General features: G+C 46.4%; 1 protein-coding gene across 5 annotated transcripts in view; it reads left to right on the forward strand.

The window, feature by feature from the left end:
* FAM133B (family with sequence similarity 133 member B) overlaps positions 1–11,056 on the forward strand; it is a 78,632-nt gene extending 67,576 nt beyond the window's left edge. For all 5 annotated transcript variants that reach the window (XM_074984739.1, XM_074984738.1, XM_074984740.1 and 2 more), the window contains 2 exons: positions 342–437; positions 9,164–11,056. In XM_074984739.1, the coding sequence (XP_074840840.1) occupies positions 342–437; positions 9,164–9,745 (678 nt within the window). In that variant the 3' untranslated portion in view covers positions 9,746–11,056. The remainder of the gene's footprint in view (positions 1–341; positions 438–9,163) is intronic.
* Positions 11,057–14,081: the final 3,025 nt, after the last annotated feature.

The raw sequence follows: 14,081 nt of genomic DNA on the forward strand, positions 1-14,081 counted from the left end.
GGCTGGGTACCCCTCTGTCCTCTAGTGGGAGTTATATGGCTGGGTACCCATCTTCCCTCTGGTGAGGAGGTGCGTATGTGTGCCTGGTCTCCCCCCTCTGTTAGTAACTGATGGGTACAGTGCCATGGTGGCACACATGTGAGCAAGCACACATGACATCGGTATTGGTGCTGCCTTCACGCAGGAGGGTGGTGAACTAACTAAGCTCTTCTCTATCCTTACATGTCTGTGATTCCATAATTTAAACTAAACATTTAGTGTTTTTATCACAGTTTCTGTTGTATTATTTTAAAGACTGTATTTTCCTAACATACACAATACTTATATTTTATTTTGTGTAGGACAACAAAAGTTTTAGTAGGAAGAGGAAGAAAATTGATCGTGGGAATGGACCTTTGTCATCTGAGTCCTTATCAGAGTCAGATCCTACAGAAGAGGTCAGTATGAAAATACAATGTAGATTTCAAATTTTAAAAAGTATATTTGTTAGATTAAATGTGTATAGGTGAATAGTCTAATTTGCCTGTGCTTAATTAATCAGTAGACTAAGTGGCAAATTATGTATTATCTTGAAGCTGTTCTAGCTCAGTTTAAATGGATTTCAGCAGTGCGACCTATCTCAAAGTTGTATAAGCACCAGTATGAATGCTCTTGCAATTCATTAAAATTAAACACTTTCCACTTACTGATTATTTTGAACTATTTTAATCTTATAACTGCTTTTGAATACCATAATAGTCACTAACATTATTTTAAGTGCTTGATATGTGGACAGTTTATGGGACTGTCATTTCATTAGCATGTGTAGAAAGAGGAGTTCCATCTTTCTTCTACTGTTAGCTACTGCTGGACATTGCTTAAATTTGCTGTGTTTGTGTTTTAATCAAAGGGGTTAATCTGACTTTAGTCCCTGTATTAATGTTGAGATCCTTTCATCAGGGTGGATTGATTTAAATCAAGTGCTTGCAATGACTGATTTTAATTGTGATTTAAACCAGCAAGCAGGAAATATTGATTAAAATAGTTTTTGCTCAGTTTTGTTTTTGTACTTTTTATTTTCTTAAAGGTTGATTCTTCTTTGAGGAGTGTCCCTGTGGGTGCTCCACTTTAGGTGTCTGTGTGCTCCAGCACTTTGTGGTAGTGGTGCCCTCGGTAGGCTGCACAAACAGGACAGCTGGCATGTTGCATTCTAAGCCTCTTTCCTGTGTGGGCATCCAACTGGCCCCTTGATACTTCTCTACTGCCTTTGGCTTTGATCAGAACAGAAGTGCCCAAGCAAATGTTTCTTCAGATAGTTGTACCTACCTTCCTAGTGTTCTTCTACCCTTGTACAACTTTCCTTGTTCCTTTTTTCTTCTTTTGTGCCCCGCTTTAAATAAATAAATAAATAAAAATGATTTTGATGCCTGCTTTTGAAGTCTATCCTGACACCTTGGATATGCCTGATTCTCTAGGTTTTAAAAGGTGTCTGACTTGCAAATTATCTATCCCTGATTCTGATGGACACTCCCAGTACGTCTGTTGTTCAGTGGAGGCACATGTTCTGCCAAAGTATCCTCACTGTAAATAGCTCAGGGCCAGAACTAGAAAGGTCCAGGGTGTTGCAACTTAGGGCTTGTCTACACTTCTACAAAGGTCAACCTGATAAGGGTTGATTTTCTGAAGATCAATTTTGCATGTCTGGTAAAGATGCACAAAATCAATCGCTCCGGGATCGGCAGTCAACCCCTGTACTCCTTGCTGTCCTAAGGAGTAAGGGAGGTTGACAGGAGAAATGGACTTTCCTTAGTGAAGACAATCAAATAAGTCTATTTCTGATACAGCAATTGCATAGGTGGAATCAATGTTTGTAGAACTGTGTATCTGAAATCGACTTTCAGGTATAGTGTATACCAGCCTTTAAGCTGCTCCTTGTGGAGAAATCTCTCCATCCATCTCACATCCAGAACACATGCCATCACCAAGAAAATCCTCTCTATCAGTAGCATCAGAGAACTCAGCTCACTCAGGGTTGACCATGAGAGACCCCACTCTGGCTGTGGTCCCTGGGAAACACTCTGTCTTTTTCTTGGGGTGATTCCCCATCAAAAATGCACTCTGACAAAAAATATCATCCAGGGTAGTGGCAGCAAGTAATGTTCTTCTTCGAGTGGTCCCCGTGGGTGCTCCACAGTAGGTGTCGGGCTCGCCCGGCGCCGCAGATCGGAATTCTTCTAGCAGTTTCCACTGGATCGCGCATGCGCAGATGCACGCCGCTCCCTTGTGTGCCCTGGGTCATGTGCACGATCCGGTCCCCGCCAGTTCCTTCTCAACTGCCAACAGCTGCAGACGGAATCCGCTCCGGCTCTAAAGCCTGAGACAGATAAGATAGTTATTTTTACTTGTTAGCTCATTGTTCTACTATGACACACAAAAAAAAGTAAAAAAAATATATACAAAATAGTAGGAGAGAAGAGGAACGGAGGGATGAGGCTGGTTAAGCCATCCACTACCCTGAAGGCCGTGAATGTTATTTGGGTTGTAGAATGCACTGATTAGTGGCTAAGTACCCTATTAACAGTAAAGACTCACCGCAATGTCTTCCTCGGGGTTTAAGAAGTGTGAGTCATGCCGCGAGGCTATGCCAGCCTCTGATGGGCATAGTAAGTGCATTCGCTGCCTGGGGGAGTCCCATGTTACCCAGAAGTGTTCGCACTGCGCTAAGCTTACAGACAGGGCCAGGAAGGTCAGAGAGATGAGGCTCAAAATGATCTTGTTTGATAAGGCCCTTCAGCCTGAGCCACCGGAGAAGCCTCACACAGAAGGGCCCTCTGGGTTGCATAAAAGAAAGGCAGCTTCTTTGACCCCCTCTGTGCAAAAGAAGAGGAAACTCTCCCCAGCTCAATCCTTACCGGCGGTTCCAGCGAGCAGGACGAGTGGAACACAGAGCCCTGAGCTGCGGGCTGATGAAAGCAGCAGCGCGGTCGCGCATGTGGCCAGGGCCGGGTCTCCAGCTATTCAGCAGTCGGCACTGCGGGCACCAGTGCAGCAAGCGCCGGAATCAGCGGCACCGCCTCACGCGGCACCGGCTCTCACAGAGCCGATGGCGCAGGGGCACCCAGCACGGGGCCCGGCAGCGCCAGAGGAAGCTACCCGCATGGCACCGCTTATGACGGTACTGAGCGCGGCACCGACAGCGGGGCCGAGATCCCCGGCACGGGAGGGGGCGGCGCCCACCCTGCAAGGGCGGGGGAAAGCTAGAGCCAAAACCCAGCACCTCAGTCCATCTCCAGGCAGGGCTGCAATGCCGTTATCACCCAGCCCCACCCCCCGAGATACACACGCTGCGTCGCAGGGCGGCAACTCCACCGGCCTATTTCGGACCTCCCTCTCCGTTCCTCCAACCACCTTCACCTTGGCTCAGGCCACCTTCACCTTTTTTGGGCAGGGATCCCTATGAGTACTATCACAAACCAGCTTCACCATTATCAATGTCGTCACGGACATCCCGCTCTCCCAGACATTATGGGTACACACTCTGATTGTGGTCCAGGTCACCATCACTGGGCCCTTGTCCATGTTGTTATGGCCGTCCTCATCATACTGAACACCGACATTGGAGGTCTAGATCCGGGGCTGATCCCCTCCCACTCCTCGCCAATACCCCCGTGTACACTCTGGCTCTGGGAGAGGAACGCAGCTGTCCCAGTGGGAGTTCGGTCCGGAGTCCCAAGACTTTCCTTCGCAGGCCATGAGGGAGCAAGCATACCAGTAAACTTGGGAGCCAGAGGACTTGGGGGAGGTTTATCCTGGCGGCTCCTCCTCATCCTCCCCACATGAGGCAGTTGTCCCTGGGGATGTCTCCCCTCCGGATGACCTTAAACAATTCCAAGAGCTGTTCAAAAGAGTAGCATACACGCAGGACATTCAAATAGCAGAGGTGCAGGAGAAGCATCATAAACTCCTGAAAAATTTGAGACCCCCGGCTTCATCTAAAATCGCTATTCCACTGGACGAAGCCATTATGGAGTCAGCCACTAACATATGGCAGACTCCATCCTCTATTCCACCTACGAATAAAAGGGCAGATAAGAAATACTTCGTCCCAGCCAAGGGCATGGAATTCCTGTTTAGCCACCCACAGCCCAATTCTTTGGTGGTCGAATCGTCCCAGCAGAGGTCGAAGACGCCTCAGTACAAATCAGGAGGGTCAGATAAAGATGCTAAGAAATTAGAGCTGTTCGGCAGGAAGGTCTACTCCTCCTCTGCCTTATTACTGGGAATGGCAAACTACGCAGCACATTTATCAAACCATAACTTTGACAACTACTCTAGACTTACCTCTCTCATGGATTCCCTCCCGGAGGACAAGAAGCCGTTATTAAAGGTGATCGTCCAGGAGGGCTACGCGGCCTCACCAACGGGAGTTCAGATTGCTCTGGACGTGGCGGACACAGCAGCACACTCAACAGCTGCAGCAGTGGTAATGCATAGGGAATCCTGGCTCCAGATGTCTGGTATCCCCAGAGATCTACAGGCGAAGATTGTGGATCTTCCCTTCGACAAGCAAAAGCTGTTTGCAGAATCAACCGACTCGGTCCTGCACTCTAGCAAAGATTCAAGGGCCACACTTAAGACCTTGGGCATCTACACTCCTCCATACAAGAAAAAGAAACTCTATCCTCAGCAAAGGCGCTACGCTTACCAACCACAACGTGCACAATATCAGCAAGGCTATGACCAAGGGCGCCATCAACAGCAGCAACAGTACAGGGCCCCCAGTTCTCAACAAAGTCGCACAACCTCGGGGCAAGCCCAGAGGCAGCAAGTTTGATGGGTATGTCAAGGACTGCACTATCAACACCATCGCTCAATGCCACTCTCACCTCATGTTCCATCATCGCCTCAAACCGTTCCACTCCCAATCACAAAATATCACAACAGACAAATGGGTGCTGGAAATTATAGCCACAGGTTACACGATCCCCTTCTAGTCACTACCACCGACGAAACCTCCCACCTGGCCTCTTCTCAGGGACCCTTTTCACGAGGCAAGGCTGAAGCAGGAGGTAGATCACCTCATGTTCATAGGATCGGTGGAAAGAGTACCGGAACAATTCCAAGGGAAAGGTTTTTACTCACGATACTTCCTAACAGAGGAGAAAACAGGAGGCTGGAGACTGATTTTGGACTTATGGGGCCTCAACAAATACTTGCACAAGCCGCACTTCCGGATGATTACAGTTGCCTCCATGCTTACGACACTGGACGATGGAGACTGGTTTGCAGCCCTCGACTTACAAGATGCTTACTTTCATATAACAATCCACCCGGCACACAGACGCTTCCTCCGCTTCACGGTCGGCGGGGAGCATTTCCAATACAGGGTTCTTCCATTCGGCCTATCCTCAGCACCCAGAGTCTTTACCAAAACCCTGGCAGTGGTATCAGCTTACCTGCACAGGCAGGGCATGTTTATTTTTCCATACCTGGACGACTGCCTACTGAAAGGGGCCTCAAAGGCAGAGGTCCTACGCATGATACGCGTTACCGCGAACACGTTTACTTCGTTGGGCCTAGTTATCAACCTTGCAAAGTCAAAGACCGAACCCATGTAAGATATAGAGTTCATAGGGGCGCGCATAAACTCTATCGCATCGAGTATACCTGCCCGACGCCCGTTTCCACACCATCAAATCCTTGGTGCAAGTCATGATGTACAGCCCCGCGGTGCCGATCCTAACATGCCTGCAACTGTTGGGGCACATGGCGGCCGCCACGTTTGTGGTACAGAATGCCAGGTTACACATGCGAAGCCTGCAGCATTGGCTGGCGAGTGTTTACAGACCGGCAGCCCATACCGTCCGCAAGGTAGTATCGCCCATGGCGGAGGTACGGAAGTCGCTCACGTGGTGGGCAGATCCCAAGAACCTGCTAGTGGGAGTTTCCTTCCACCAACCACAAATTTCCATTTTTCTTATGACCGACGCCTCCCACATAGGATGGGGAGCACACTTTGGCAGCAAAGTGACGCAAGGGCTATGGTCCCCCGCGGAACAGACACTGCACATAAACGTACTGGAGCTCAGAGCAGTGTTCGATGCATGCAGACATAGTCGGAAATACCTGCACGGCAAAGTAGTCAGGATCAATACCGACAATACCTCCACCATGTTCTACATCAATCGACAAGGAGGGGCACAGTCCCGTGCGCTGTGTGCAGAAGCAGTCCAATTGTGGAATTGGTGCATTGTCAACAACATAACGTTGAAAGCCTTGTACTTGCCGGGTGCCCACAACGTGAAGGCAGATCAACTGAGCAGGCGCTTTGCACTCACGCACGAATGGCAGATCCGCTCCGACCTGCTACAACACATATTTCGCACCTAGGGGTTTCCCCAAGTCGATTTGTTTGCCACCCAGCGCAACAAGAAATGCCCTCAGTACTGCTCCAGAGCAGGAGTAGGGCGGGGGTCCCTGGGGGACGCATTCATGATCTCATGGAAGGGCCCTCTACTCTATGCGTTTCCCCCACAACACTTATCCACAAGGTTCTGCAGAAAGCCAGAAGGGAGAGAGCTCGCATGATGCTCATAGTTCCAACTTGGGACTGACAACAATGGTTTCCCCTGCTTCTGCGCATGATGGATTGTCCACCACTCCCCCTACCGGTAGCGACGGACTTACTCACGCAGGCTCAGGGGTCCATAGTGCAGCCGCACCCTCAGAGACTCCGCCTACAAGCATGGTTAATCCATGGCTCAGCGCCTTAGAGAGCACGTGTACGGAGGGAGTAAGACAAGTCTTAGAGTGTAGCCGAAGGACCTCCACCAGGAGGACTTACAAACAGAAATGGACACGCTTTACTGCCTGGTGCTCTGCCAAACAGTTAGCTCCTCTGGACGTCCCTATAACTGTAATTCTAGAATACCTGCTGGACCTCAAACGAGACGGGCGCTCTCTGTCCTCGCTAAAAGTCCACTTCGCATCTATATCAGCTTTTTGGCACAGAGAGGAAGGGCCCACCGTATTCACCCATCCTATCATCTCAAGGTTCTTGAAGGGGCTGGTAAACCTGTACCCTACTCGAAAACCGCTACCACCGTCGTGGAGTTTGGACTTGGTATTCCACACGCTATCGGGACCACCCTTCGAACCATTAGTCACGGTACCCCTCCGACTACTTACCATGAAAACGACCTTCCTTCTTGCAATTACGTCAGCCCGCAGGGTGAGCGAGCTCGCAGCAGTGATGGCAACGCCACCCTGCGCAGTATCCTCAAAGGAGGCGGTGATCTTACGGTTACACCCAGCCTTCGTTCCGAAAGTTTCCTCGGAGTTCCACATTAACGAACCAATAGTATTACCCTCGTTTTACCCGAAGCCTCACAGCTCCAGCAAGGAGGCACGCCTGCACCTCCTAGGTGTGAGGAGGGCGTTGGCCTTTTACACAGACAGAACTAAGCCCTTCCAGAAAACGGACAGGCTTCTGGTGTCTCTCGCTCCCAGGTCGAAAGGGCAAGTCCTCTCTTCCCAGAGAATTTCAAATCACATTGTGTCCTGTATAAAACTGTGCTGCGAGCTTCGAAAGACCTCTTTGCTGGTCCCGCCTAGGGCTCACTCTACCAGGGCGGTGGTGGCATCAACAGCCTTCTTCAAGGGAATCGCGTTGAAAGACATCTGTAGAGCGGCGACCTGGTCATCCTACGACACCTTCACCAAGCATTATGTCCTGCATCGGGTGTTCAATGAGGATACCCGTCTGTCGACAGCAGTCCTCTCAACGGCAAGCTGCACATGAATCGAGTACCCATCTCCTTACTTTGGGTTACTGCTGGATAGTCACCTACTGTGGAGCACCCACGGGGACCACTCGAAGAAGAAAGAGAAGTTACTCACTTGTAGTAACGATGGTTGTTCGAGATGTGTCCCCTTGGGTGCTCCACTACCCGCCCATCCTCCCCACTTCGGATCTCTGTCCGGTGTTTTTCAGGAGCATCTGGGGCGGCTGGTCAAGGAACTGGCGGGGACCGGATCACGCACATGACCGAGGGCGCGCAAGGGAGCAGCGCGCATCGGCGCATGCGCATTCCAGTGGAAACTGCTAGAAGAATTCCAATCTGCGGCGCCGGGCGAGCCCAACACCTACTGTGGAGCACCCACAGGGACACATTTCAAAGAACCATCATTACTACAAGTGAGTAACTTCTCTTTACCCACACAAAGTTCTCAGTCTCTCCCACACTCTCTAGAGACACATACACCTTTACCCAGTTCCTAGGGCTCAAGATGTAACCCTGTTAATTTAAGTATCCACCCTTACCCAACTCCTAGGACTCAGGGCATAACATCCTGCAGGTTTGCAGATCCTTTCACCAGTAAAAAAGCCTTACACAGTAACGTTACTTCTCTGTATTTACTGACAACTGACAAGCAAGCAAAATATACATGCTAAACATACAGTGCCATGCTCAGCAATCCTGATCAAGGCAGGCAAACTTTCCCTTTTGGCCAAGCAAAGTCAGTCTTGTTTGGATTCTTATTGCTGCATGTCACAGTCATGCAGAGGATTCTTGACAGCTCTGGTCTTAGATGGTGTCTTGGAGGTGAGTTCTTCCAGGATTTTCTTACTTTTCTTTCCTGCCTTTCCCCTGCTACTCATTGTCTTCTTGGACCCTCTTTTATATAGTGAAACTTGAGTCCTCCTTAGTTATGCCTTAACCAATTATTTTGCTGCCACTTTACTAACAGTCCTAACATACTGTAATAGAATTACCTAACCAGTTATACTCCACTACCTTAATTGCTTTACACCTAGCAAAATACAATTATATACCAGACAGAAACAATTAAAAACCAACTAAAAATCATACAAACAATAGAAAAGTGAGAACGATAGTCATAGAATGAGGATTCCACGACCCCCCACTATTGACAAGGAATTTCTTGCCGGGGGAAATGCTGTGAAACTAAGTTTTCTTTAACCATTTTGAGATCTGTTTATCTGGTGATATTGGGTGCTATTAGGACAAGTCCTTCTTAATAGCTTGGTATTACATTGTTGGAATGCAATGTAAATGGAGTGTGAGGGTGTGACTCCCTGCTTTACAGCAAATGGCTCTGTCAGTCTAGCTGCCAGTGAAGGCCTTAGGCCTTCTAATACAGCTACAGTATATGCTTACAGAAAAAGGCTGTATCCTTACGCCAAGACACCCGACACAGAAGCAGAGTCCAAATTTTGTGTAAATCTCCTCAAGCTCTGAGCCATCCACAATGTACGTCATCACTTCCTGCCTCTCATCCGCAACAAAACAGTTCAGATCTTCACAGACAACCTTACAACAATATACTATGTCAGCTTTCAAGGTGGAGCGCATTCTCACCCACTATGCGCAGAAGCAATTCAACTATGGAAATGGTGCATTCCATACAAGGTAATTTAGTAACAGCTTACTTGCTGGACAGAGACAGCCTCAGTAAACATTTTTCCCACGTACATGAATGGGAAATGAACCCCAAGATTCAGTCATTGGGGTTACTCCACAACAGACGTCTTTGCAACCAGCAACAATGTCAAATGCCCACAATACTGCTCTTTTGCAAGTCTTGTCCCCATTTTCTAGGGTATGCTTTCATGGCTGCTACTATACACCTTTCCTTCCATCCTGCTTCTTCATCAGGTACTTCGGAAAATCAAGCAGGAAAAAGCCACAGTCATCCAGGTAACCCTGAGCTGGTCCAGGCAAACTTGCTTTCCCTACCTTGAGATGACCACCAGACCTCCGTGGCCCTTTCCTCCTGTACCTCACCTGCTCACTCAAAACGCAAGCTGAATCTCTCATCCAAAGATCCAGGTATTTCAGCTTTGAGCATGGCTCCTTGTTGGCTGATACCACTGGAATCATCCTGGTTGTCCCCAGTCCAAGAGATTCTCCTTAACTGCCCTGACCTCCTTCAACAAAAACATACAGGCACAAGTGGTGATCTTACTCCATGTGGTGCCACCCTGACCAGACGTGGCCCACAACTTCTTCACTCCCCAAAATACTGAACTGCCTTCTTGCCCTAAAAGCTACAGGCCTTTCTCTGAGCTCCTTAATAATACAACCTGCTGCAATAACCACCTTCCATACCACTGTTGGTGGTGGTATCATATTTGCCCATCCCATTACTAAATGTTTTATTAAGGGGATGCAGAATACCTACTCCCTCCCCACACACACACAGAGCTTCTGGCCCCAGCAGTGGGTACTGTATGGGCACCATTATGTGCCACCAGGGGTACCACTACCCTTTGAACCCTTGGCCACCTGTTCGCTACTATGGTTATAAAGAGCTTCTTTTAGTGCCAATCACTTCTGCAAGAAGGGCTGGAGAACTGGGGGCCCTAATGATGGATTCCTCCCCTACACAACGTTAACAAAGTAGTCCTTTGACCACATCCAAAATTTCTACCAAAGGTATTCTTTTCATTTCACTGCAACAAGCTAATATACCTACGTGTATTCTTCCTAAACCCACACATAGGGAAAGGGGAAGTAGCTTAGCACACACTTCATGTAAGCAGAGTGCTTGTGTGTGCTGTATGCAGACAGAACTATAACATTCTGGAAATCCCCCAGCTTCTTGGTCTCCCCCATGGACCTTTCTGTGGTGGAAACCATCTCCAAACAGTGATTATCCAAATGGGTTTTGGAGTATGTCCAGCTCTGGTACCACAACAGTAATCAGCAACTTCCAACTGTCCTACGCATGCACTCCACCTGAAAAGTGTCCCCATAGTTAACATGTGCAAAGCAGCTACCCAGGCATGTGCCCACACCTTTACCAAGCATTATGCATTGGAGACACAGTCTGCCTCTGATGGACATTTCACACACAGGGTGTTGGCCAGTCTTGCTTCATAAACTCTGAAGTCTCCTCCTCTGCTCATGGACACTGCTCCATAATCACCTAAAGTAGAGCAACCACAGGGACATCCCTCGAAGAAGGAGAAGCTTGCTCCCCAGTGCAGTAACTGAGGTTCTTTGAGATGGATCTCTTTCTGAGTGCTCCACTACCCACGCTCCTCCCCTGTTTTTCAGAATGTTCTATGATCCTCTGTGGCAGAGCTAGAACTGAGGTGACAGTTGGCTGCACATGCAGGACAGCTGCTCTGAACACTGTATACTGACTGTCCTGCACATGCAGCCTATTGAGGGCACTGCTACCACAAACCTCTCACTAGGGTGACACAGACACCTAAAGTGGAGCCTCCACAGGGACAGCCATCTTGAAGAATCTGTTATTGCATAGGTAAGTAAGCTTCTCTTTTTGTTGGTTGATTACCATTAAAACATTTTGATTTACACCCAGTTTAGCCTTTATGCTAAGTTTGATGCCTCTTAGTAGGATATACTGTATCAATACGCATTTATTAAAGCAGTTATCTAATTTAATTTACATTTATTGGTCTATTAATTTTTACATTTATATTGTTAGCAAAAATGGTGAATGAAGCATTTAGTACATGTTGATTGATATTCTTTTTATCAAAACATGTTTTGTATTTAAAATGTATTTATTAAACAAAGCGATATCTGAGGTTAGTGAATGTAACTGATTTGTTTCTGGAAACCCTTTAGGACTGTAGAACTAGTAGATCTCAACCTCTCACTCTTAGTTGTTTATTCATAGCTTGAAAACTTGCTTTCTCTTTAATGCTTTTTTTTAACTCCCAGCTGGTTTCCTAACTTTGAATCAACTGTTCTTTGAATTGAACCAGTGTTCCCTGTAAGTTGGGTGCTTTGGTGGCCACCCCGGAGAGATTCAGTTGCCACCCAGCTGATAAGCAGAGTGCCAACAGTATGTGTTTCTGCTGGTGGTGTATATTTGCACATGCCTCCGTGCTCATAACAATATTTATTCTGCATATGAATGAAGAAAATGAGGAAACATTGCACTGAACTAATAAAATAAAGAGAAAGTAAGAAAATACCCTTTGGACTTGCAGAAGAGGATACCGCTGTCAAAAGCTTGTTTAGCATTTCAGCAAACTCTGGTTCCAGATACTTACAGACAGTGATATCTTCCAGTTCAGTACTATGATTTTCTTTAAAACTTCAGCAGAAACATGTGCTATTTAATAATATTTTAATTTAAATAATTTTGATTGAGTACAGTAAGTTTAGTCCAAAATAGGTTGTCATTATTTCAGAAGTAAATTTCAAATTGTTTTAAATACCTATCCTTTCAAAAGATATTTAATTTAAATTTTTAAGAAATGATTTTATGTATATTATCAGATTTTATCCATCTTGCTTGCCATATGGAATTCCAGACTGTGTGAAGGTTAGGATCTATTGGAGTGATTATGAATTTTTTTCCACATGCTAGGTTTTTTTTTTACTGGCTTCTACATGATAATTCACTGCTGTGTTATATCTTATATAAGTAGACCAATAATTCTTTCCTTGAAATCACTCAGCACTTTTTATTTTCCAAATCAGCTGTTACTGGATAGAGCGATTTGCAGAAAATAGCACAGCTATGCCAGTGTATTTCTTCATATTGTTACAACCTTGTATGCTGTACCATTTTGCGCCATCGTGTTTTATAGCTGAAGCTAACCCTTTTACTCACAGCTGTATTTGGAAATATTGTTCTGCCACAAAATCTTATATTTATTTTTTAGGTACAAGTGAAAAAGAAAAAAAACAGTGAAGAAAGAGAGAAAGTAACAGCAAGTATCACTCCTATTATCATGAATTTAGAAAGTGTCTTAAATGTGTGAGAAATTAGCTTGTATTTCTGTAGTCTTAACGCTTTACAAAGGTGCACATTTTATGGATAGTTCAGATACCCAGTTATAAATCAAGAATAACTCAGTTTACTTCTTGAAGCTCATTGGCCTTTACCTCAGTATACCTGAGAATAGAATTTGACCCTGTATTTAGGCCTATCCCTACTGATACGTAAAACACACGGCCATGTAGAACATAATGAAATTTGGAGCACCAAATGTTATGATGCCCTGTGCAGCCACATTGTTCCCATACCCATCTCCTCCCTTGTGGGCTACACCCAGCCCCTGCTCACGAGGTGGCAGCACATAGCATGAGCATAGGCCAGAAGACTCAGCAGGAGAAGAGACAGCTGGAGAGAAGCAGTGGTTTTCCCTTCAAAGCACCACTATCTCCAAACAGCTGCATGGCTACCCTTTGCTTCTCTTGAGTCCTCTAGCACCAACACCTTCCCGCCTGCTCCTCTGAGGCTGCAGGTGAGCCCTCCTCCCTGCCCTGTTTGGGTTGCAAACTCCCCTGGACCGGACAGACTGCCCTCACAGCTTCTGCCCCTCAGCCTTACCATGCAGAGTGGCTGCTCCTCCACTCCACCCACCCCATGGGAGGGGAGTGGCACTAATGCTGGGCTGCATAGGGCACCAACATTGCTAGGGACAACCCTACCTGTATTCATAGATGCCAAGACCAAAAGGCACCATTTGATTATCCAGTCTAATCTCCTGTATAACACAGGCCACAGAAGTTCCCCAAAGTAATTCCTAAAGTTATCTGTTTGTTATTTCAGTACAAATACATATGAGCAGAAAAATCATTTTCTGGCTGTAGTAAATGTCAAATATGTTCACATTAATTAAATGGCACAGTACCAGCATATGCTATACATGCTGCTCCACAATATGTAGGAAGATACTCTGTTCTACACCTAATAAGGTGTCTACACTGCATCTAGGAGAGTGCTTCTCAGACTAGGAAGACAAATATATGCTAGCTGTATTAACTTTAGGTCTTAATCTTGCAGCCTTTCCTTGACTTTATAAGGGTTTTCACAATTGAACTCTTACATGATTCCAAATTAAATGAAGCATAAGTGCTAGAGGCTGGCCTCTAATGCATTGTATTATAATTTGTCAGGAATGCGAAAATTTAACTAAAATATGATTATATAGGGCTTCCTAGCCTGCTCTTTCACAAATATGCAAAATATCATTTGCATCTGAAAATTTTATTGAGTTCTCAAAAAATTTATAAAATGGTTGTGTGACTTTAAAAGATTAGGAAACACAACAGAGACAATTTGCTATTTCAGACTAGGTTGTAAAA

Source organism: Carettochelys insculpta, chromosome 2 (assembly GCF_033958435.1).
Source record: "Carettochelys insculpta isolate YL-2023 chromosome 2, ASM3395843v1, whole genome shotgun sequence".
Lineage (NCBI taxonomy): Eukaryota > Metazoa > Chordata > Testudines > Carettochelyidae > Carettochelys > Carettochelys insculpta.